This window comes from Aquila chrysaetos, chromosome 13, assembly GCF_900496995.4.
Source record: "Aquila chrysaetos chrysaetos chromosome 13, bAquChr1.4, whole genome shotgun sequence".
Lineage (NCBI taxonomy): Eukaryota > Metazoa > Chordata > Aves > Accipitriformes > Accipitridae > Aquila > Aquila chrysaetos.
The window spans coordinates 6,378,089-6,403,003 of record NC_044016.1 but is presented as its reverse complement, the minus strand read 5'-3'; the positions used below and the strand labels follow the sequence as shown (position 1 = coordinate 6,403,003).

Below are 24,915 nucleotides of genomic sequence, written 5' to 3'. Positions count from 1 at the left end.
GTTAGGCAGGTAGTTGTGCTGCACAGGACAGTAGCTGGGGAGGTGGAGCAGCGTGAACGTGTTTCTCTTCAGTCGGTCCTACCGCAGTGCGGCCAGTGCTGGTGAGATTGCCCGAGAAGCCATTTAGGAAGGCCACACCTGGTGCCACTCGATAGTTCGTTGCTGCCTGGCCGTGTCCTAATTCTGCCATTACAACAGTGAATTGGCGCTTGCTGGGCTGAAGCCTGTAGCGCTCCGTGACCACCTGTGGTGCTTCGGCGCCCAGGCGAGCCCCGTCGCTCCCCGCCGCCCCCTTCGCGGTCGGTGCCGAAGAGGGGTCTGCCGGGGCTCTGCCGGCGGCGGGGGGCCGCAGGTGCTGACGCCCCTTACCTGGGGCCGGCGTCAAGGGCGGTAAAGCCTTCGCCGCCGTCTGCTTGTTCCTCTTCAGTCTGTGGTGGCCGCGGAGGCGGCCGGCCCGCACCCCTCAGCTTGCGGCCGGCCGGGGACGGCCCCTGCTGCCGCCCGGGCGGGGACTACATCTCCCAGCGGGCTGCGGACGGAGGGGCCCGGCCGGTACCGTGTCCCTCTCCCGGCGTGCGGGTGGGCGGCCCCGGCGGCGAGGCGAGGCGAGGGGAGGCGAGGCGAGGCGTGCGCGGTCCGGGTTCCCGCTCCGGCCGCGGCAGGTAACGGCGCCGGGCGGGCGGTTGCCGGGTGGGGTGTGAGGGGGAGCCCGCGCGGCGTTGCTCCTTTCGCCTGAGGGGAGAGGCGCGAATCCCCTCAGCGGTGGGGTCGTGCCTTACCGCAGCCGTTCCGCAGCTGCCCGGCAAGACACCCGCAGCGTTTAACGCGCGTTTCGGCGGGCGGGGGCCCTGGTCTCCGGCGGCCGTTACCGGGCGGCTGAGGGGGGAGCCCCCGGGGAGAGCCCCCCCCCCCCTTTCCCCCCGCGGCGGACGAAGCTGAGGGCAATGCCGCGCAGCTCCGGTCGGGGACTGAGGCGTGTTTGTGAAGTTCCCTGCCCCCGGGGGAGTGAAATGGTGCCTCTGCCCTCCTAGCCTCGGCGGTAGGCAGCTGAGGGAAGAGGGAGCGAGGCGAGAGCGCCGGCCTGAACTTTCCGTCCAGTAAACGAAATTACTTTTACAGGTTGTTCTGTGTGCGGCGTCTCCTGCCGAAGCCCGCAGGCGTTGGACACCGAGAGAGAGGGAGCGGAGACCGTTGAAAGTGGGCTCTGCGCCTACGTGCCTCAAATACCATTGTTTTAAAGGGTGTGTGCCCCTCTGCCAGCTGGTAGTATCAAAATATTACTAACAATGGGTGTTTATTAAAGTCTGAATAATAGCAGTGGGCCGGGCGGGGATTTCTGCGTTGATTTTTGGGAACAGGAAGGCCTTAATCACCTTTTTCTGGGGAGAGAGTAGATGTGACATTCCCTGACAGCTTGCCGGAGCGAAGGTTGTTTGACCAGTTTAAGGTTCCTGATAAGCTGGCCTTACTGCTGACAATAGTTATGGCAACAACAATTTTATTTAGCGTTCATTGGGAGTCTGGCCAGGTTTCCTGGTTTAGTTAGAGTAAGTGGCTTTAACTATTGGCATATAAATGGTTTAGTCTGGTTTTGGTTTGGGTTTTTTTACTCATCTCAGTGGGGATATGAAATTGAACTTTTTTTTTTTTTTTTTGGTTTATGGGTCATTTGCCAAACCTGAAAATTGTTTGAACGAGTACCATGTACATAGTTCCCTTTGCTGAACAAGGATTTTTAGAGATGAGTAGAAAACCTTTTAAGTTTGATGACCGTATTTTGTTGCATAACTGAGCAATCTGCAAAGACTAAGCAAATGACGCACCCGCTCCTCAATTTTGGCTCAGTTTGTCAGAATGCAGTTGGGATTTTGACTTTGCCTTGCAGTTAAAACATATCATAATCAAGTACATAATTTTCCATTTCTATTGAATTAGGCTGCTTTCTCTTCCCTTATTTTCATAGATAGCATAGCTTTATCTAAAATAAGAGAACGTGCCTAGCTATTGTAGGTAAACCTGCGAGGTAGGATCAGTCTCAGAAGCCACTGTCTCAAACTTACTTGCACAGCCACAAATGTGGGGTTAATATTTTGATTGGTAGTATTCTTTTGAGATGCCGTGCTTCTCCTCCGAAATGGATATTACTCTTGTCTGAAGTAAGCTTGAGTAAGCTGAGACTTGAGTGCACAAATTGCTAATGCTTACTGAAAATCAATGGAAGATAGGCACCAAAAGCAATTAGGCAGCTTTGAAAATCAATCCCCAGTTGAAGTTGTCCAAGGACAAGGATTAGATATTTGTCAGAGCTGAAGTCTTTGTGGGAAAGGTCCTGGCACAGTGTCAAGTTCATGACTCTTTGTTCTACATCTTTTCCAGTCTGAATTCCTATATAAAAACTTATGTATGATTTGCTTAAACTCTGCTTGTTTGTTATTTCTTCCAAATTTTGTTATTTTTTTCATAGGGGCAATCATGGTGTTGAAGTAAATAATTCAAAATAGAGCACAGTTGGTAATAACCAGTGCAGCCAGAATCCACATGCAATTTGTCTGTATGAATTGCCCAAAATAGGTTTTGGATTACTAGGTGTTTAAAAGGCCTTTTTCCCCCCCCTGTTGATCTACTATACTCCTTGTATTTGGTCATTCCGTAGGGCAATACCATGTTTTCAGCCTGTTTGTTCATCTAGGGTTTCAGCAAAGCTTTCAGATTTACCTAGTATTTTTAGACATAGAACTGCAATGTTTTAGTATGGCAAGCACTGTGAAACAATTTCAGGCTTCTTAGTAGAATATATATGTGGCCAATTTGTTCTAAGTAATTACAACAGGTAAATAAAAAGGTTTGGGGTAATAATTCCAGAATGGTAATACTCCTAGAAATTCTTGTTTCTTCAGTAATAGTTTGTCAAGTAATTTGTCAGTGGAGAAGTAGCAAAGCAGGGATGGGGGTGGTAGGTGAGGTATAGCTTATAGCTCTAGGCAAAATGAATTGATTATCTTACATGTTCCTATGCACGTTTCTTGTATTATAGTTGGGAGTATTCAAATTTTGTGGCCAGATAAGCAGAGGTAAAGTCTTACCTTTGTGGCAGAGTGTGCACTGCTTTGTTGAGCCTGCAAGAGTGCAGGCTCAAACGCACAATCCTGGAACCGGGGCAGTCTTCTTTAGTGCACAAGTTCCAAATGTGGCAAATAGATCTTTAATTACTGTGTAAGTCCCTAAAGAAAAGTCACTTGGAAAGTAGAGCATCTTGCTTCTCTCTGAAGAGCTTTGGTCTGCTTGTAATTAATGCTGAAAATACTTTTTCCCTTCTGAATACTACTACTGAAGAAGTCCTGGATTCTTCCTCTGAACACATTATTTTTAATTAAAAACATCATTGTGTGTGTAAATGGGTATTTACGTAAATAGTAAAGCACAAAAATCTACTTCTAAAATGGCATTTGCTTTAATATCTTGGTCATACTAGACGTAGCAGGATGGCTAACACAATGATTTGAATATACCCTGGGTTTTATTTTTTTTTTTTTTTTTTTTTTAAAAGCAGCGTTATCGGCTTTAATATGTGTTTAAGCATATTTTTATTGATTAAATGCTTTCTGATTGGCAGGGCTGGGAATATTTCTGTGGGAATTGTGGTAGCCATGCTTTGTTAGTTGCTTTTTTCAATAGTGTATGATGCCGTCTTCTACTCCATTTGCCAGAATGAGGAAATTATCTGTGATCATGTTTATGGAGGGATCCTACTGGGGTAAAGAACAAGAGCTGTTTTCTAGGTTTGAGAAGTGAGCTGTTCTCCAACATTCCTCCCAACTTTTTTTTGAAACATCTCTGTTGGAGATGATTAGGTGTAATCCACAAGACAAGTAAAGGCTCAGCAAACTAATTTTTTTTTCGTTCTTTCTCTACCTCGAGCAATTCTTCTCATATTTATTGCACTTAGCAGTTGATTATTTTTTTTTTCTTCTTTTGAGCTCTGCAGTGAAGACATAACTATTGTGCTACCAGTTTGTTCCGTATGCCCTGGCTGCCCACTGCATCTGTACCCTGGGTATGCTCTGCTGTCTAATAGAAGACGAGTCTTTCTCTCAGGTTAAATCACTATGTATTATGAATCAAAAATAAAGCTCTGTTGAAGGACCTTGTCCTCTTGGCTGCTTCATCGTGAGTGTTAATTGCTCTAATCTGGTGGGTACAGGTAGTGCACTTTTCTAGATGAAGCCCTTAAATACAAAGAGAACTTAAATATTTAGAGGTTATTAAGAGAGAGATGTAGTAAGAATTGTTCTTGTTACATGTTTACTCTGGCACATCCTTTTGGTGTTGCAGTTATTTGACAGAAAATGATGACTACCATCTGTTCCCCTCCTCTCTCATCATTCAAAGTTCCTTTTCTCTTTGAGAATGAAGTCTTCATAGAGAGATAACAAGTTTCTTCCTGTTTCCATAGTCACAATTTATTAAAAAAAAAAATTTTTTTTTTTTACACTCATACATGTTTTCGTTCATGCTGGCCTTACTACTTGGAGTCATGATCCTAATTTAAATTTACAGCATGCACCTCCTCTTACTGTCTTGCAGATTGCCAGAAATTTTCTTTGGCAATCTTTATATTCATCATTTCCATCTCCACACCTTCTTTTAACTGAAAGATTGTTATGTACTTTGTTCTTACATACTTTGGAGTGCAAGATTTCAAACTGTTTGCACTCTTTTTTTTTTTCTTCCCCTCTAAGGCACCGCATACACGTCAGTTCTGCATGTGTTAATAATTAAAGGCTTTAGTAACACAATTTTCTAACAGCGCTAATACAAAAAGCTTGTAAAGCTGCTAGTTAAAGATGATCTTTCCCTCTCTGATTTCATGGAAGAATCTTAAGAGAATTAGACTAATGGAAAATCCCACAGTAAACAGAAGGACACATGCTGTGCTGTACCACCAAGCAGTACAGGATGAATCTGAGTCTTATCTAGAGATCAGACTGGGCAAAACATTGGCCATAATACCATTGCAGGGGAGGAAGGCAACCTTTTACTCTTTAGTACTTGAGGATTTAGTGAAGCTAAAAATAGTGCCTGAATTTCCTTTAAGGCCTGAGGAACAATTACCTCGATCTCATTTCCTTATCTGTAACATCTCAGTCTTTTGGTTCATCTGCACTTTTTTCTACCCCTCTCTGTAAAATGCAGATGCTGGCATAGGATGAGGAGATTCATCTCATTATTGCTAGAAACTCTGGTGGAAGGCAAAACAGAACAATGTGCTATTTGTAATTTCTTTTCAGACATTTGAAATTAAACGTGAAGTAAAGTTTGAGATCTTCTTTGGAGTCTATTTTATTGGACTGTGTCACTTAGTTGGCTGAACAGTAGCTACGAACTGTTTTAAAAACTTTTTACTGGCATGATATCCTTCCCTTTTTTAACTGTAACATGCGATTTGAGAGAGGTCTGTCTAGGAGACCCATCTTTGAGCTGTGTTCACCCCCAGGTTGGATGCCAGGCTTCTGTTGCTTCTCTGCATTCATGCAGAAAAACCTCTGTTACTGTCGTTGGAATTTGAGGGTTGTTAAATAGGCTAAAGGCTGGATAGGATAAATAGGATAAAATCTGCATGATCTAACCTTAATGTTGTAGCTATCAAATGCATTCTAGTGAAATTTTAAACAGTTCTTTCACCCTTAATTATCGTGACTGAACAGTGCTGATTTAAGAATCCTTTAGCAGCTCTTCTGTTTGTAGAGTCCTAAACAGAAATGACTGCAGATGGAGAGTAGATCTCCTTTCTCCTGAATTGTGCACATAGTCATTAGGTCACACTAACAGGTATCACACAGATCCTAGGTCGGATTCTGCCAGTTTGCATTTATGCAGCCCGCAGGCTTTTTTTAGACTCTCTGAAGGAAGTGGGTTTGTTCAAGCATAATAGAAGCAAAGTAAGGAAAATTGAGATAAATAAGACATGTTTTTAAGAAGCACATAAGAGTATGTTGGGCTCGGATTTGAAAGAGCACACAGTGGCGCTTAAATATGTGTTCTTGTAAATTGAGTATTTTCCTCTTAAAAGATGTGGTGTGCAGTATTTTAAATTATGATTGTGAGATGAGCTTTGACCGGCCAGTGGTTGCATAAATATGCCTCCTTTGGGTGAGGCAAAGTGGGTAACAGTAAACTTAGTCCCATATTACTTGTCTTTTTTGCTTAGCTAGGCTTGGGTCTCAGTGCATGTTGGATTTCAGTGTAGTACTGAAGAGATGATACCACCTGATGGTCACTGTATCATAGGGAAAAACTAGGTGGGAATATGTTGTATGAGGTACTCAGCTGCTCCCCTGGAATGAAGAGCCTCTGGGACTGACCGCCCTAAGTATGAGTTCTGGGTGATGCATGCGGGTACCTCCAGAGCCTTCAATTAGCTCTCCGTCGATTGTTACTGTTGTCCAAGGGGCCGAGCGGATGAAGAGCTGCAAAGGAGCAGTGCCTCACTGCCACAGGCGTGGGGCGTTCTCTGTGGTGATGGAGGCGTACCCCCAACCCTGTCCCAGGTGTGGTGTGCCCCGCTCCTGGGAGAGGCCTGACCGTTCCCCTGGGAGAGAGAGCATGGCTTCTCCTTCTTTGGGGAGGTGACCCCTTTCCTTGGTTGTAGTCTTCTAGTTAGGTTCCTGCTGGCTAATTCCTGATTGTGAACAGTCTAGAAAAAGATTGTGGAACAGAATGATATCTCTTCCTGCTGTTTTGGAGATAGCATTGTGCGCCACCTCCCTATGGCAATAAAAAATGTAAATGGTAAACTTCTTATCGAGACAAGCCAGAAACTCTATTGGATTTCTATTTCCTGTCTTTGATTTGCTTCCCTGCGTAGGATGCTTTATTTCATCCGATGCCTACCTCTCCTCCTTCCCTACAATGTTAACGTATCATTTTATGCTCACCTGGGAGATGTTATCAGTTGTATGCAAAGCAATTCCTGTGTTGCTATTTTGAAGGTTGTCATAATGCTCCATAAACTACACAAATAGGAAGCTTTTCTTACACGTATGTCTTCACTTGATGGTTTTCTCTCTGTTTCTGGTGCTACATAATGACAAAAATGTAATGCCCGGAGATGGTAGGACATGGACTGAGGGTGAAGCTTCTGGGACTGTGCCACGTCTTAGTCCCTTATAGGCTGTCAGTGCTAGGGGACCCTGTTACAGGTTTCATGAGTTTTTTTAAGTCCTTCAGTGCGTTGTTTTTCCTTCAGATCTGTTGGGAAGAGTAACCTGCAATTGCTGCTCTTCAGGCAAACTGATCTGTAAACAAAGACGCTGCGGCAGAGGGGTGCCTTTTCAGTAAAACCTAATGGGGGAGTTTATGTAACAGAACAAAAATAAATGGAAACACCACTTCTGAATTGAGCTGTTATTTCTCCTGCAGAGTAATTATTGATCAATAAACCTTGTATCTGACAGCGTCAGAGCGTGCTAAGCGCTCTGAGCTACCTTGTAGTCTGCTAGTAAACCAACCTTGGAGAGAAAATGTAATTAACTCTAACCCATGATCACCTTTGGCATGTGTCTGAAAGCAGCATGGTCTCTTAGAGCTTTTGCATCACCCATGTACTAGCTGGTTTGCACTGATATGGTTTAATAGCCCAACTCGGAGTTGTGGGTATTGTGCCTCATTCAAGCCGTACTAGCTTGGTTGCATAGCATTTGGGCCAAAACAGTTTTTTAGAAGTTAGGTTGAAAGTCTTCCCAGTTGCTTATTTCTCCAGTAACATGTTTCAGATAGATTCTAATGCTGCAAGGCAAAGGTGAATGATTACTAGTAGGACAAGATGGGGATTTTACCATTAAGCCATTTCATAGATGACCTCTCTAAAAAATAAATAGCACTGTTCTCCAGGGCATCTGTTACTGAATACTGATGAAGACAGGGCATGAGACAGGACATAGCTTTGATGTAATAATAATTGCTTTGCTCCTCTGCTGTTAGTGCGCAAACAGAGGACAGAGCAAATCAAAATGCAAAAAATGCTGAAAACCAAGAGTGTTTTCAACAAGCAGCATTAAGATACTGTAAGAAAGTTTGGGGGTTTTCTTGCAAATCAACGTATTTCTTGAAAGCACTTGGCTTTCTTCAAGAGGAGCTAGGTTTTGGGCTATTTACTGAATCCATCACGCTTTCTTTCAAAACATGTTTTTAAAGTAGCAAAACAAAAACATTCTTCCTTGGGCTCTTTAGGATAAAAGTACTGTCTAAGGTATTTAAGTGCTGTCTACAAACAATATCCACCCTGGGGTACAGCAAAGTCTTGGAGTCTAAGTACTTGACCATGGAATAAATGGAAATATTTCCTTCTAAGGTCTTGCCTTTGGTCACATAGAAAGAGGAAAAAGCCAAAGCAAAACATGAACTCCCTTTGAAGTAGTCATTTTTAAAGGCAACATGCCAGCATGGTTGCATCGAGAGACTTCAGAGAATAAAAACACCAGCACTTTGTTCTTTAAATCTCTGAAAACTGTAAGTAAAGGAAAGTTTTATTGTGCCTGTTTCTCCTTCCACATTCATGGTCCTGTATTGCTGTATCATAGAACAAGTGTAAGGGGCTAATAAGTTCCATCTCACAAGAGCTCAGTAGTGATTAGCGGAGGAGATTCTGGTGCAGGTGCGTCATGACTGAGGCTGCTTTATGCTGTTCAAATAACTCATGGGAGTTTTAGAGAACTAGCTTGAATAGCAAACTTGGGAAATCATTGAGTGCGTTTGCTCTAAGTGGTTTCCTCTCAGCACAGGCTGGAGAGGTTGGTAGGAGCATGCTGTGTTCCAGTAACTCATCACTAGCAAAACAATCCCTTTGAGTGTGCTATGAACTGGTGCAAGTTAATATACTGCTGACGCACTTTGCCCTTTCTCTTCCTCCTGTGCAGTCAGAAGAAAACATAGCCTAGTTGGAGCTCTAGGCCCCTGTGTTTGTTGTAATTAGGAATTTTACAGGCACTTTCAACGGAACTGAGAGAGATTGAATATAGAGAGCAACTTGGGATCTCTCTCTGTTAGCAAAAAATAATCCAACCAGTGTCAGAGACAGCTTCTTCCAAGTCAAAATGACATCTCATGCAAATCAATTTGTCACTGGTCCCAATTCTCTGCGATAGAAGACAGAACTTTTGTGAGACCTGAAATTGATTTTTGTGCTTATTGCTGGATTGTAAACAAGCTCATCCTAATGTCTGTTTGGAATTAATTGCAAAAATGGGTAGCTTTTCACATAGCGAGTTCTTTGTACACACAGTCCGGGGCAAATGCATGTGTTTGCACACAATCCCTCCCATGTCTTCTGCTGCAAAAATGATGATTTCTCAAGTCTCCTTGAGAGCAGATGGGGGAAGGAGAAATGTTTTTGTAGGTCTGGGTACTCCAGTGACTTAGGACATATGAGTTTCTTGCTGGAGAATGGGATGGGATTCTGTTCCTGGGTAAAGCAGTTCTGTGTTAGGCACTGTGCCTCTGTCACCGTGTCGACAGAGGCAATGGGGCTGATAAAGCGTAAGCCAAGAGAAAGAGTCCTCTGTTTTTCTAGGTACCCCAGCCATCCTGCCTGAACAACGGGGCTGGCACTGACAGCAGCTCTCTTTTCTTTTAGCGCGGCTGTTTGTTGTGGGCCTTTGTAAACATACTGAAGTTGGCCAAGAGTTTGAATTTTTCATATTGTAGTGTTTACGTAGTTATGCTGGTGAGCCTTTGTAGTCTAGATATGGCCTGAGTTGTGCTGTGATTTCAGGGAAGTTGCTGTTCTTCTCTGTGAAGACTTAGTAATAGAAATGCTATTAAATACTGTGGTAGGTATTATTTCTATGTAAAGTGCTTTGAGGTTTCTAAAAGCCCCTCCAGTTCTGCTCTGCAGTAAAATTTAATTGTGCTCTGGAGGCTCCTAGACTGCATTGGTTTATGTGTTGAGGCAACCTGAAATTGGACAAACTTTTTAATTCAGGGGTAAGTTATGGCCTGAGTATGGTGGAGATGGGAAAAGATTGTTGTCTTGTGCTCCAGAGAACATTGTGGAGAAAAACTAGCACCTCCTCAAACAACAGAAATTATGGAAGGACCGGTGAAACAAATAAACAGATCAAGTTCTTTCAGTGCCTATCATTCCCATTTCTCCAGCCTCTGAGGATTAAGGAATTTTAGGTCACTTTTTAAGGCTGTAGCACTTGCATGTCTAAGCAATAAATTTTTGTAGCTTGCTGTCCTATCTGCATAGTGCCTGACTTGTATACAAATGTTTTAGTGGGTGCTTATTCTGACCATTTGATTGATTGATTGATTGATTGTCAGGCATTAGAAATTAAACTCGAGGTTGACTAAAATGTGTCCTGTCACATAAAGGCACTTACAAGGCAGGTCAATTTTACTCCTGTTATAATCATGTGAACTCCCATTAATTTGTGTTACAATTCCTGTTTTGATCCAAGAATATCTTTGAGCAATTTCAGAGCATCAAATTACTCTGCAGCAGCAAAACTAACAAAACTTTCCAGCTCTGGAGAGAATGAAGACTGTTCTGTGTTGTAAACAATGCTTGCCCTATAGAAGTTTTGAAATACTTCATGTCTTATGAATTCCTCAGCAAATGAGTGTTTGAAACATGACATTCTTTAAAATTATGCATTAAAATGATGACAGTACTGTTCCCCAAACCACCTTACAAACATTTCTCATACTTAAAGGGATGCTTGAAAACGTTAATTAGTAAAGAGAGTCTGAGTAACTATTTTGTTTCTGCTTGCAGCATGAAACAGTTCAAATGAATTTTTTTTTATTTTTTTTTTGTTAAGGTGTTCTGTTTGACTAAAGCAAAACAGCCCTGCAGTTGGGTTATGCAGATATGCTGTGAAATCAGGTTGTTCTTCACTTTGACAGAATTTTATTACTTGGGGAAAGTTGTTTTAGAGCCAGGAGACCATGCATGTGGTCTTTTGTTTTTTCTTTAAAACAGTTCAGGGGGAGAAAGAAAGGGAAGGTCCTTCTACCCTTTGTACTGCTGTTCAAGGGTTATGTAAATATATCCCTGCCCCACTCCCCCAGGCTGATTGGGGGATACAAGGTGGTTTCCCTAAGGCTCTTCACTTTTTATTCTCTATATATGTCTTGCAGGTTTTTTCCTTCCAAATCTGTAACAATAGATATGCGAGCCTTACTGAAGAAATGCTCTGCTTTGAATTTGTGAGAAATCTAGAGCTTCAGAGGAAGAGAAAGCATTAAGCTTGAGTAATGTCCACAGTCACCTCCTTTACTGTTGAAGTTTAGCAGCAATCGGCGGCCACTGAGGAAGCCAACGTGACGTGTTTAATCAGAGGACTATTTAATTACCAAGCCATGAGATCTCTTGACTTGCTTTGACTTCTGTTTTTACTAAATGTCTTTTATGCAAAACATTTAATTCCTCCCCATTTAAGTTGCATAGGTTAAAACATCCTATTTCTGAAATTCTACAGACGTGTTGATGTCCTGTGAGTGACAGAACACCATGTAGATCGAATCCTATCTTTAAAAGCAAGTAAACCTCTGTAGTCTTTACAAAGTATGTCACGTGTCTGAAATATCTGATTGGGCTTACCAGAGTTCTGTTCTTCTCTTGCAGGCATTATGCTGCTTGAAGTATTCCTGGTTCTGGGGACAGTCATCATCTACTTCTTACTTTCCAAGAAGAAAGAAGAGACATTACCCTTCAAAGAGGGATGGTGGGGCAAGGGACAAAAGCCTGACACTGAAGAAGATACAACTATTTGGCCATTTAAGGTGGAAACTACAGAAGAAGAGCTGAGCGTAAGCAAATCTCTATACTGGGGAGAGAGAAGAAAGAAATGGCTAAATAAATGCAGAACTTGTTTGGAAGTAATTTTTAAATTGAACCAATAGTTACATTTATGAGAATGAGTAATGATGTCCAGGACTTGGGGGAAGGGATTTTTCAGTACTTCAGAAGATAGGTATGGATAGGCAGATTTCACATCCTGCTATACAATTTTGTTCTCAGCTGGCTGTTGCAAGATTGCTAGTAAATAAACATACTCTGTAAAGCCTAATAAACATAAAAATCTTATTACAGATTACTCAACTCTGTGTTCCTGTTTGTGCACCTTCCTCAGTTTGATTGTGTAGACCAGAATAAGAATAATGTCTTTTGTCTTTTTCTTTCTTTTTTTCTTTCAAAAGCAATTACGAGTATCTCATTTTCTTGACTGCTTTATGTTTGCAGCTGTGTTGGATGCTGATTCTTCTGTAATTAATGATCTAATTTGGCCAACACTAATACCACAGCGGTAATTACAGTAAACACATACGTCGCAGAATTTGTTAGATAGCAAGATTTTGATTCTGTGTGTTTAAGTCAGGGATTGTGCAATTTCACAGATCTGTGTGGAGTAGTGGTTCAAACAGTACTCATGGGATTGCTCATATTATTCATGTATAATGGATTCCTATTTTCTCAGTAAGGCCTGGGTTTTTTAACACTTTGTTTGCCCTCCTTAGTAATATCAATGGACATTGATCTTCAATATATTTCCCCCTTACACTGCAGACACAAAGCTAGATAATTTCTAACTTACAGATGTTTTTGAAACATGGAATGCTGTATTATGACAGCTATTGCAATATAATCCATAGGTAGAAAACTGTTTCTAAATATATTCTTACATAAACTAGGAGTTAAAAGTTACACTAGCGTACATTACTAAAACATTTTTTAAAAGGTGTTGAGCATGGACAAAAAGCATGTATGTAAAGACATGTTAAAAACTTCATTTAAAAATCCATGCTTTCTGTACACGTGTTAAATGCCAGAACAGTGAGCTTACATACCAACATCTTGCCTAGACTAAGACTGCCTGTGCAGTGCGAGGCATGAGCCAGCACATACACCTAACTCATCTTAGGCTGAGAGCTATCTCTATCACTATATTAGAAAATGCTGTTCAGGTTTAAACCCCGCAGAGGTTTGGGTGGGATTAGATTTCCAGACCTGCCTTCCACCCTCAACTATTCTGTGGTTCTGTTCACAGTAGAAAGGGGCTCTTGGCTGTCCTTCCCTGCTGAGTGATTTTGAACTGATTCTGCAGTATCATTGGCATTCCCTGTAACCTTGAAGTGCAGTGGGAAGGTCACTTCCATAGTTACTTTAGATTGGAAAACTTTTAATTCCAGTCTAGTTTCACCAACTTTGTAGCCACGCAAAATCCCTCAGTTTCCCAAGGAAGACATCCAGCCCCTTGGTTTGGGAAGGAGAGCAAAAGGTTTGGGGCAGATCCATGCGTTGATTGTGATGTTGGTCTCTTGGGTAACCTGGGGAGCAAAGTACCACGGAAAGGCAACAAGGCTTAAACTGTGAAGCCACAGTACTGTCAGAAGAGTGTGTTGTCCTCTGTGGTTATCAGCCTGGCAAACAGGTTAGCCAGCCCTGCAAAAACAGGGAGTGTTAAGAACAGCTGTAAATGGAAGAGGAAGGAGGCCATCTGGAGGAGAAAAAGAATTGGAACAGCTGGTGGAGCATCAGCGAAATGCACAGGTGTCATTAGAGATGTTATGTTCATTGTTCTCTTTTCACTTGGGTTGGGAATAACTAGAAACCATGCACAGTGGAGCACAAGATGGCAGACACAAGTCCTTGTAATGTCTCTTCTTTCTTTTTCCCTATAGGACTTATTTAGGAGACTTGACCAGGCTCGATTCAGTGAGCCACTGGAGAACAGTTTCTTCCATTATGGGACTAACTCGGTGTATCTCAGGAAGGTTGTCTCCTACTGGAAAAACCAGTTCAATTGGAAGAAACAAGTTGAAGTCCTCAACAAGTACCCACAATTCAAAACTAAGATTCAAGGTGTGTGGCTTTTTCCCTTAAAAAATAAGCAAACAGTAATATATAATCCTTGTCTACAAGGGATCTCAGTGATAAGAATTCTATGGTTGTGTCACATGGGCCTTCCCTCCCTGGCTGCCATGGTGTGGATCATTGGCACTGCTGCTCAAGCAGCAAGAAACTCCTGAAGCCTTTAGGACAAGGAATGACAAATGGAATTCCCTTGTGCATGGATGGATTGTCAGCTGGTGTTAACAGGAACCAAGCACAGGCATTTGGAAACAGAAGACTCGCATGCAATCATGCAAAAATACCCACAGATGCCTCCTCTTGCTCCATGTAGTTCCCCAGCTGCTGCTGTCATGGTGATGCCATCAGCCTGGCAGCCCTCCTCAGCTGGGTGTGCTGGCTGCTCAGGTTGTCCCTGCTTGGCAGGGCAGATGCGCTCTGCTGCACTGTTTCAAGAATTCATAGGCCTAGAAAAACAGAATGCCTTTCCCTTGGGGTTGACGTGCTGCCAGGTGTGAGTGAATGGTTTGTCTTTCCATTCAAAGCACAGATGCCTTTGGAAGAGGTCATTCAGCTAAGATCTGCTGGTGCTGGAGCTTGGTCAAACTGGATGTTTTAAATGCTTGAATTAGGGTTGTGCTTGGGTTATTTGGGAGTACAGTTGTAGATTTAGAGCAAAGCAGGCAATTGTTTCACATGATGGCAAAATTCAAGCTTGAGATTATGCTATTATGTTTTTACTTGCACCCATAATTGTACGTTATTTCAAATGGGGCAGTTCACCATAATATTTAAAATGGATTTGGGACAATAAACAGTTGTTACATAGTGGTTAGAACATAAAGATTTTATTTAAATGTGTACAACATGGTTAGTGCTGAAAAAGATAAAAGCAAAAGGTCTTCCCTTAGGAAAAAAAAAAGTATCATCTGAGACAAAAAAGGGAGAAGAAGGTAAGGACAATGCACTATGTATAGCAATAGGAAGAGAAATTTCAACGTTAGGAATGATTACAGAGAGGACACATGAAAAGACAAGATCAAACATGCTGTATATCAGATTCCTAGCTTCTGTCATCCCTTGAAAGTTTCTCAGAGAATAAAGAAGTCTGCAGAATTGTCAAGGATGGGGAAATCCCAGTCAGTGAAAGAAGGTGGGATTGCTGGTGAGCTGGAGTTGGTGTCAGTAAAATGTGCTTAAATACATCAAGTGAGGTGTTTAGGCTCTACTAAGAGCAAATTATTGTTTCCTGGAAAGCAAAGCCCTGAATGGGTTTGAGGAAAAGCATTTCACCTGAAGCAACTAGTGCAGCGCTGTGTGAAGCCTACTGCTTACATATTGTAAGGATCACAAAGGAAATAGGACTGCAATTTTTACCTTTTTACTTAACAATGAAGGAGACTGGTACAAGAACATAGTTTCCTGTTTGGGTTTACTCACTTAAAGAGATACTGAAAGCTTTAGACAAAAGGTTGAAAAGAACTACCAAATTGAACACTTTAACTCTCTCCTAGCAAGGCATTTTTTCAAATCCTTGATTCAGCACAATTGGTTTATCAGCAGTTAAGATGTGTGACTTGACTACAGGAGGCCTCCACAGACAGAGAATACTTACTGAAGGCTTTTTACATTCCTTTTGCTTTAACATTAGGATCAATGGCTGGATACAGAAGCCAGACATGTTCAAATGGAAAGTAAGGCATGCACAAAACAAGGAAAGTGATTAACGCCCCCAAACAAACAGCTGCTAGTTATGATGGATTCCCTATCTCTTGATGCCTTCAAGTTGCAATTGTTTGCCATTCAGGAAGAAAAATCTGTGGTTGACTGAAGCCTATCTGGTGCCACATAGGGACATTTGGGTAAAATTTAAGGGCACTTGGACTAAATGATGTAATCGTCTCTTCTGCCTTTAAGCTGTGTGAGTCACTATGTTACCGTTAGTAGATTGCTTCACTTCTATGTCTTAATTTGGCAATTTATTTTAAAACAGAAATATGCCGACCTCATTTGGCTGCTGTGATGCTTAATTGCCCATTATAAAGTACTTTAAGGTCCTTGGATAAGTGGATCCAGAGAAGTGCAGTGTGTTTGCATGCTCACCAAAAAAGGACTTCAGAAAAGATTTATTCATAATCTGTTCTGTGATTAGTTTCAGTGTCATGGTAAATTTGGGCATGTTAATTAATTATTTTCTTTTTTACAGGCATTGATATCCATTTTGTTCACGTAAAGCCTCCTCATTTGCCTGAAGGCCAGTCTGCAAAACCATTATTAATGGTTCATGGTTGGCCTGGCTCATTTTATGAGTTTTACAAAATTATCCCTCTCCTGACGGATCCTGCAAGCCATGGCCTCAGTGATGAACACATTTTTGAAGTCATTTGCCCATCTATCCCTGGTTATGGTTTCTCAGAAGCACCCCACAAAAAAGGTACGATGTATGAGAAGAAACTGAACTAATACAATCCTAGTCTCACAGTGAAATAGTCCCTGTTAGCATAACAGTAACTCTTAGCACTTCTTGTTTCCCAGTGTAGAAACAAAGAACCTGTGTGTCATGTGGGAAGAGGGAGGTAAGAGTGTGACTTCAGGTGACACCATTAATTAGTTTTAGGAGCAATGTATAGATAATTTACAAAGGGCTATAAAAAGTTATGAAGTGACAACTCATGAATTGCAATTGAGTCAATGAATTGTGTGGGGGTGAGCAGGAAGAGTAAAGTTGCTACGGTTCCTTTTGGGTGTTTTGAATCCATATTCAACAGCATTATACAGGTAGGTGACAAGCAACAGTTGAAACAAGATGAATTCATGTATCTACATGGTAGATTGCAGCCAAATACCTGCTTGTTCAGCTTGTGCTCTGAATTATATAAACACAAGCTGCAATAAATTGGAGCAAGGTAGTATTTAAAGTGATACTGAGTTTAGTATTTAATTATGTGTGCAGCTGAATGATGTGGGGAAGGTTGGTTTTGCTGTTCTGTACTTCCCTGGTTATGATTTATGTGGTCAGGGTTTAGTGGAGAAGTGCATTACTAGTGGAAACTTAAAGTTTCCAATTATCATTGAGACTACGTTCACAGTAGAAATGGAAACACATGCCCTGGGCAATGCTCAGTGCCTCTGACAGGGCTCAGCTGGAGTATGACTATGGTTTAAAGGGAGTCTGGCAACCCCTTGGGGGTGGCAAATGCATGAGCAACTGGTGGGGTTAGGAGAACACTAGTCTGCAGCAAAGGCTGGACTTTCTCCTCATGGTTTCTGCTTGCTCTCCAGACCTTGCCTGGATGTGACAAGGGCTTACATATAGTCTGTCAGACAGGCAAGGAAACATGGACTTGCAGCTTTTTAGGAACGTCGACGTTACCTTATAGGGAGAATAAATGCTGCACAGTCAGAAGTGTAGCTGGAATTAATGCAATGGTGTTCTTTTTTTAATGCAGGCTTTAATTCTGTAAGTGCTGCTTCTGTTTTTTATGAATTGATGCTAAAACTGGGATTCAGCGAGTTCTATGCGCAAGGTGGTGACTGGGGCTGGCTCATCTGCACCAATCTGGCCCAGATAGCTCCCAAGTGAGTACCGCTTTGGTACAGTGCTGCGTGATTGGCACGTAAAGCTGTTTTATTCTTTGAGTAGTTGTTTCTTGTGCACGTGAGAGTTCCTGTCCAAGTCCTCATATGAGCACTGTGTAGTTTCTCTCTTCAGTGCTCAGTGTTAAGCAGTGATCCAAATTACATGAGTTTGTATTATATACCTGTTCTTTCAAACAGTTGTGCAGTAGTTTTGTAATGGCCCCACTGGGGTCTGGAGTGGGATAAGTACTTGTAACAAAAGGAGGATTTGTGGCTTAGTGCCCAGGAGCGTGTGCCGATTACTGACAGTTGCCCATTTGACTTGTCATTTTTGTGTGAAAAGCCACACCACAAAGTACAGCTAAAGTCTTGATGTAATTAGCAGGTCAGAATTTAAGTATGTCCATTTTTGTCAATAACATTTTAAATATAACAACTCTGAATCACATTTGATTTTTGTTAATTTGTGGGGGCTTCTTCTGTTTTTATTTTTAGCCATATGAAAGGTCTCCATTTAAATCTAGCCTCAGTTACGAACATGGGATTCATTCACCTGGTCTCCATTCTGCTGGGCCGATATCTTCCAGGGCTCTTCGGTTTCCAGGATGAAGATGTTAGGCGGATGTTTCCCTTCTTGAAAAAAGGGCTCTACAGGATCTTGTTGGAGTCTGGCTACGCTCACATACAGGCTACAAAGCCTGATACTGTTGGTAAAACAAACAAAAAACCCCTTTTGAGCTCAGAATACTTAGTCTGTTCGTTGTAGCTGTACTTTCATAGAAACAAACCGTACTGCTTAAACTATGCAGAAAATCAGTTTTTTTCAGGGAAATTGAAGCAGGAAGGTTAGAGGTTTTAAAAGGTGGGCTTTTCTGTATCCAAGTCACAAAAGGTTACATATGGGTATATAGCATTACACTTACTTTTGCATGCAGAAGCAGTAAATCTGCACATCAGAATTGAGCATGCTCTAAGTGCCACTGACATAATTTTCAGTTTTCATAAATAAAATAGTTTATTTAATACTTTTCCACTTCTGCTATCGCTGGGGACTGTAATTCTATTTCAGATGCAGCTATGCTGAGAGCAAAAGATAGTTTCTTCACAGAGAATAGATCATACTCAAATGATGTAAACTACAAGAAGCTTTTAGCTGTCTCAGCATGCAATGTTGCTTATTTATAGACATAAGTAATACCTGAAAAGTAAAATCAAATTTTGTTTTCATTCATTGTTCTGAATCACTTGCAGACTTTCAAGGGAAAAAAAAAAGTGTACCTATGAATGTTCTTTCTAGATGAGCTAGTCACTCAGATTGCTTAACTGCTTTTAAGTATCTGAGTATTAAGTGTTTCTATTTTAAAAATATCTTTTGCAACTGAATTGGACAACTGAGTCAAGAATACTGAATATATTTTGGTTTCGTGCAGCAGCAATTCCCTTCTGGATTTTATTAAAAACATAGCTAAGGAAACTATTTCTTAATGGTTTTTCATAAACTTACCTACAGAACCAGGTATATTCTTGAAATGTGTAGGCAAGATGATAATTTTATGGATTTTTAAATAATTTTGCTTCTTTTGAGTTTTGGTTTCTAAAAATTACTAGTTTCTAATTCCATTTGTGCTTTAAGAAAAGATGGGGAGGCTGGTAGCTGAAAGATGCCTAGCCATGCTCCTTCTGCTGTGGTTTTCTGGCCGATTCTTGTCCCTACCAGTAATGTGTTGTCTGTCAGAACAAATTGTGCAGACTGGGAACCAGCAGTCGGTTCATGTTTTGGGAGCTGAAGCAGGAGCATTCCTGCAATTTTGAGGACAAAGAGGGAGAGGAGCATGGCGGGTGGCAGGTTCCCATAGGGAGAAGAACACTCTGAAGATGGGAGTGTAAGGTAGCTGGAAGAAGCACAGCCATGGAGGCTACCACGGTCTTCCTGAGACTTCTGGTGGTACAGGGCTACCTTGTAAGCTGTCCTAAGCAAGGAAGTTGTCTCTGGCTCTTGATACATACATATACTATGCTTGCTAATACTATACTCTTGATGGCTTCAGAGTTGGCTTTTGATCAAACTGGCTTGCATGGATTTGATTTTACACTTATTCTTTGGGAAACCTGCATGGAGTGTGGGTTCATTTTCAATTGACTGAAACAGGCAGCACCTGTATTCAAAGCACTGTTAGGATCAATGTCAATTTTTCCTATATGTAAATGAATGGACTCTTTTTTGTTCACAGTAACTATATGAGAACAGGCTATTGCTTGTCTGGTTTTGCAGATCTGGAAAGCATGCTCAATATAACTTTTTCAAACACTCGGTATTTCAGGTACCAATACTAGTTGTTTGATAACTGGAACTCAATTATGTTTAAGTAGCAATTACTGATGAAATTGTGCTAGCTATTGTGGTTAGGTATCTTTCAGGAAGGTTGGGTTGCGTGGATGGAACTTCAAATGTATTGCTGTTGCTCAGGAAAAACTTTTTCTAAGGTTTTTCTGAGGAGCTGGGACAGTTTATGGTCCCTGTATTTCATAGCACTAGGATGTATTAGCAAAGTTCCAGGTGCAGGTGTGTGTTTTCTGTCCAAGCAAAACAAACTATAAAAAGTATATTAAGCCTTGTTCTACATGAAGGCCGTTGGCTATTGCTAGTTCAGAAGATGGAACTTTCAGTAAGGCCTTGCTCTTCCTTAATGACTTTCTAATAATCCTTAAAATGTTTTTGCTGTTAGATAATGGTGCAGATTCTCCTGGTCATGCGTAGGCATGTGGGGTTTGGCCCTATAATGCTGTTTAATAAATGACAACTTCCAGATTAATGGAAGCAAACCCTGCTTGGCACATAGAGCTTAATCTTATTAGCTTACAAGAAAAAAAAGCCAGCAGAAATCCAATACTGTTACATCAGTTCAAAAAACATACAGTGTGAGCTAATGCAGAGCCTGTTGATTTGCAGATACTATCAGTTTATGATTCAACAATAAATGGCTCCAACTTGTTCTACTATTTTATTTATTTATTTAAGAACATAGCTGCTGGAACAGCTTTGTAAAGTTATCTACCCTGTATTATAATGGGCTGTTTAGGTAACAGTCTGAGTTTAGTAGTCAGATACCACAATTTTAGTTAAATTTTCCTCCTCCTTTTCAGGCTGTAGTTTGAATGACTCTCCTGTAGGACTGGCTGCATATATCTTGGAGAAGTTTTCTACATGGACTGATCTGGAATTCCGTAATTTAGAGGATGGAGGACTAGAGAGGTAAGCATTTCCTCTCATGCCATTTTTGATGAGGTGACTAAGCGCAGAGTCATAGCTAAAGAAGTTTGTCTGAATCGATTGCCTCACATCTCGTAGGGAGGTACGGTGCTGTACTACAGCATGCAAAGAAGGAAATAGGCTGTGAAGGCTGATGTACTTACTCCCTTCCCACTTTGATCTCCTAGAGAAGAGATAGAGCCTGCAACTTCTGGGTATTAAAAACTGACTTAGGTGGAAGAATCTCATTAGGACAGAAAAACAAAAGTTTAACCTACATCAAGATGCTGGGAAACAGAACTCATGATTCATTTTAATACTAACACTTCACTCTCTATGAATTTGGTTTAGATTGATCAGTATTGCTTCATTTATCTACTGTTTGCTAATAAAGGATCATTCTTAGTGTACAGCAGAAATCTGAGATGAAGTCCCCTCTGAAAATTGCTGCAGTACCTGGCAGGAATGGAATGAAGGGGCATGTTATGAAAAGGTCCAGTGACAATGGATTTTAATAGAATGTTTGCACTGCATACAGCTAACAATTTGATAGGAAACATGCACTGTTTACAGCACATGTTGGTGTGATGGTTCCACTGAAGGCTTAGGGTAGCATTTCAAATTATGAATAATAAATGGCACAAGCTGTTCCGTGTGCTCTTCTGCTCCTACCCTCCTAGTCTATGGACAGTATAGAAAGCTATGCTGGAGCATAAGGTGCTTGTTGGACTCTGCCTTCTGTGTAGGAGTTAAAATGTCACTTCCCAGTTTGTGTCTGAAAGCCTTTAACATGCTTAATTGGTCACTGACAGACAGAGGGGGAGTAACACACTTCACCTGTCAACTCTTCTTAACCAAGTTAACTATTTTTTCCTGCAACTTATTTTTGTTACAACCAAACCAAAGTCAAGTCCCTGCTAAAAGTAATGCAAAATGGTATTCAGTTCCAACTAAGTAATCTCTGGGCTTACCTATTCAGGAAGTTTAACCTGGATGATCTGCTCACCAATATCATGATCTACTGGGTGTCAGGCTGTATAGTCTCCTCAATGCGTTTCTACAAAGAAAATTTGCAGAAGGGGATAGGCACACAGAAACATGAAAGGTAAGTGGTTTTTTTCTTCAAATATTTTGCCCTGAACTTAATTTTATGGTTGCAGACAGGTTGCTTATGTCTTACAGCTGCTGCAAGTTTCTGAGTGCTGAGGAAAAGCAATGCTGTATCACAGTGTTTCTCTGCAGGACAGGTCTGTTAGTTGATATACTGTGTTGCACTTGGAAAACACGGTAATTAGGTAAGAATCCTGAACCATCAGTAAGGAGATCTGACGGGAGGCACTGCTTGAGGACCTCCCGTTCATGGTGTATCTAACTAGGGAAAAGCATGTATAAGTACTTCCAGATTTTACTTCAGTTACTAAATTAGCCTGTGACAGAGTCATGCAGTCAGTTTTGTTTATAGTTTATTTGGTTTGCAGTTCTAGTACTTTTCTGGACACAGTTTGCCTATTTCTGCAAAAGATTTAAGTCCTACCTTTGGAAGCAACTTCAGTATACTGACAAACTGCATAATTTGAAAGTCAGTAAGACTGATGTTCCTGCTGTGCAGACACTTAAGACAGCAGTTTGGTTGCATATACTTGTGTCAGCTTGAGTATTAGTGAAGGCTTAAACCTGCCCTGAGGTATCTGCAACCACAGCTCACTGCTGTGGTATTTAGCTGTGAAGTGATGCTCCCAGGAAGCTGACTCAGTTCTTGAAGCTGTTGTGGCTACACTGTGGGCAGTATCCTGCTCCAGTTCTGCCTATGCGAGATGAGCTATATGAGCTTCTATGTGCCTAAAGGAAAGAGTCTCAAAGTCCTATGTAAAATTAGGCGCCCTCTTTTCAGGCTTCCAGTGGCTACGTGTCCAACAATTTTTGTATCTAAATTTTCAAGTCTGTCACTGCTGACAATGCAGCTTATGTGTATAGGATATTTAAACCTAGAAAATGTTGCTCTATTTATAACAAGCCCAGATCATTCCACTTTCTAAGATGCTTTCCCCCTTAAATCCCATTGCTTCCCTACCCTGTTTCCCTAATGTGCAAAATGTTTTGTAGAGTGCATTTGTGCCAGTTAAAAGCAAGAGCTACTTTACAGAGTCAAGTCTTACATTCAGAAATGTTTCCTCTGAACTAGTCTAGATTGACTCTTTATCATTCTTCCCCTCTCCTCCCCCTTTGCAGCAGTTCAAGATAATTCTTCCCCTGCCTACCCTCCAGTTGTCCTGCCAGGCTCAACGTTTTCTAGTTGCAATCTTCACTGTACATCTCTCTCCAGCCCTTGTCAAATTGTGTGCTTTCCCCTCAATACATGACTCTCGAGCACTCAATGCAGCACGAGGAAACTCAATACCTACCACCTCCTAGGGCTCTCTTCTCAGTTTCCATGCTTCTACCTCTCATGCCCTGGATCCCTTGCAGAATTGCCTTAATATCAATGTATGCAAAAATTTTAATTTTTTTTCCCAGGAATGGGAGTGTTATCTAGTCTTCAAATTTAAGATCTGGAAGTCAAATTTTAATTGCCTAACACCAGTGTGCCCAACTGTTTAAGAACAACATTTCCTTGGGACTTTCCATTTCTTGCAGAGTTAAGTATTTGAAAGATTAAAATTATTCCCTCTCTTCTCTCAGGCTCACAGTACAAGTACCTACTGGCATTGCCTCCTTCCCTAATGAAGTCATGCACACACCCCAGGCTTGGGCCCAGAAGAAATACACCAACATAGTTTCCTTCCATTTCATGCCTCGAGGTGGCCACTTCGCAGCTTTGGAGGAACCTGAACTTCTTGCTGAAGATATTCTGCAATTTGTTGGGAAAGTAGAGAGAGAGCAACTTTGGAGAAAGAAAGGAGACTAACTCCCCTAACAAACAGCAGGGTAACTGCTTATAGCTTAGCACATGTACAGGCCTTACTAAGTCTACTGTAATCCATGTAACTGGATCTTATTCTTGACCAGATGTGAGAGAGGACAGCATGAAGAATGCAGTATTATCTCAATGAGATACTGCTGTGGGGACCTGCAGATTTTGGGTTGGGTTTTTTTTTTTTTGTTCAGCTAGGCTAAGAAAGTAGCATGAAGATTACTTTATCTTCTCCCCCAAGCACAGACTTGTAAAATCTGTTCTGTAGTATTCCTGACTCTTGCTTTGAAATTGAAAAATAGACCTTACAACTAATAACTAAGAACAGTTTATTGTTATGAAAGGCTTTTTTTCACAGCAGCAGTAAAACTTGAGTTGGTGTAGATGTGAGGTTCCTCACATAAAGAATGGGAACAGCCTAGCAAGACCTAACTTGCCTGAGTGCATCGGTTAATCAGCATCGATGATCTATAGTACATTTAAACTAGCCAGCTGGCTGCTGCTGCCTGCTTTTCTCTTCCAGCCTGGGCTGTTGAGCCGCTTCCTGGCTGTGAGGAAGCTCAGCTCCCCTGCGCCTGGCTCCTGGGACAGCAACATGTGAGGAACAGCTGAAAGAAAGACACAGGCGCCTGTAGCTCGGACCCCAAAAGGAGGGACTGGGTAGGAGCAATAATTATAGCCCAAGCTACCTCTGCACCAAATTTGTACTTTTAGCTAAAATCATAGCCCTGGATAGGCTCAAGACACTGTGGCTTTGCACTGCTTCTGCAAGGTACTGTATTCTTACTAAAAAGTAAAAATTTGACTAATCCAAAATTAGAAGAAACTCGCATTAAAATTTTGAATAATACCTGTGTGTTTCTTTTAAATTTTTTAATAACTGAGATTTTGCTTGGTGACAGCAAAGAGAAACATCAATTCAGAACCTATTGATTCTGTACTGCATCTGTTACAAAGGTCAGATTGAAGGCAAACTGCTCAAAGAAAATTGTATTTGAAGGGCTGTATGTTTTTGCCAGCAACAGTCCCTAGTGTGTGCAGTACTCTTAAACTGTATCCAGATGACTGATTTCAGGATAGTTTTGTTCTCCAGTCACTTCTGATATACTTCCCTACCCCTGCAAGCACAGGGAAATACGGATTAGTATTATTTCACAATATTAATTGAAATGGAAGCTGTTAAATAGAGTCACTCCAGCAGAGCCCTGCTCCATCCCACAGGGCTTTTAGACTCAAGAATACCACGTAGTTTGTTTCACAGAAGGCAAGTTAATGCTCCTGCTGGGCACATTTGAATCTTGCTCAAAGCCCCCGATATAC

The 24,915-nt window shown here is 41.5% G+C and overlaps 2 protein-coding genes across 6 annotated transcripts in view; one reads left to right on the top strand and one right to left on the bottom strand.

Moving 5' to 3' along the window:
* The first annotated feature begins 513 nt into the window (after positions 1–513).
* EPHX1 (epoxide hydrolase 1) lies at positions 514–24,445 on the top strand. Of its 4 annotated transcripts, none has more exons than XM_030034731.1 (10): positions 514–662; positions 1,120–1,241; positions 11,630–11,814; positions 13,687–13,867; positions 16,062–16,289; positions 17,305–17,434; positions 17,930–18,144; positions 20,579–20,687; positions 21,664–21,789; positions 23,364–24,445. In XM_030034731.1, the coding sequence occupies exons 3-10, from the start codon at positions 11,635–11,637 to the stop codon at positions 23,587–23,589; spliced, it is 1,395 nt and encodes a 464-aa protein (XP_029890591.1). In that variant the 5' UTR covers positions 514–662; positions 1,120–1,241; positions 11,630–11,634; the 3' UTR covers positions 23,590–24,445. The 4 variants fall into 4 exon arrangements, with proteins under 4 accessions (XP_029890591.1, XP_029890592.1, XP_029890594.1 ...); XM_030034732.1 differs by having other exon boundaries at positions 1,120–1,263; XM_030034734.2 differs by lacking the exon at positions 1,120–1,241 and having other exon boundaries at positions 529–662.
* TMEM63A (transmembrane protein 63A) overlaps positions 17,901–24,915 on the bottom strand; it is a 50,334-nt gene continuing 43,319 nt past the window's right edge. The window contains exon 27 of one of the 2 annotated variants that reach the window (XR_003926266.2): positions 17,901–18,138. The gene's annotated coding sequence lies outside the window, so the exon portion shown is untranslated. The remainder of the gene's footprint in view (positions 18,139–24,915) is intronic. The other variant, XR_005933802.1, reaches the window with a different exon arrangement.

Coding starts and splice junctions, on each gene's coding strand:
- EPHX1 (XM_030034731.1), top strand. CDS start 11,635: ATGCTGCTTGAAGTATTCCTGGTTCTGGGGACAGTCATCATCTACTTC. Junction 17,435..17,929: donor CTGGCCCAGATAGCTCCCAA/GTGAGTACCGCT, acceptor TTTTATTTTTAG/CCATATGAAAGGTCTCCATT. Junction 21,790..23,363: donor GGCACACAGAAACATGAAAG/GTAAGTGGTTTT, acceptor CTCTTCTCTCAG/GCTCACAGTACAAGTACCTA.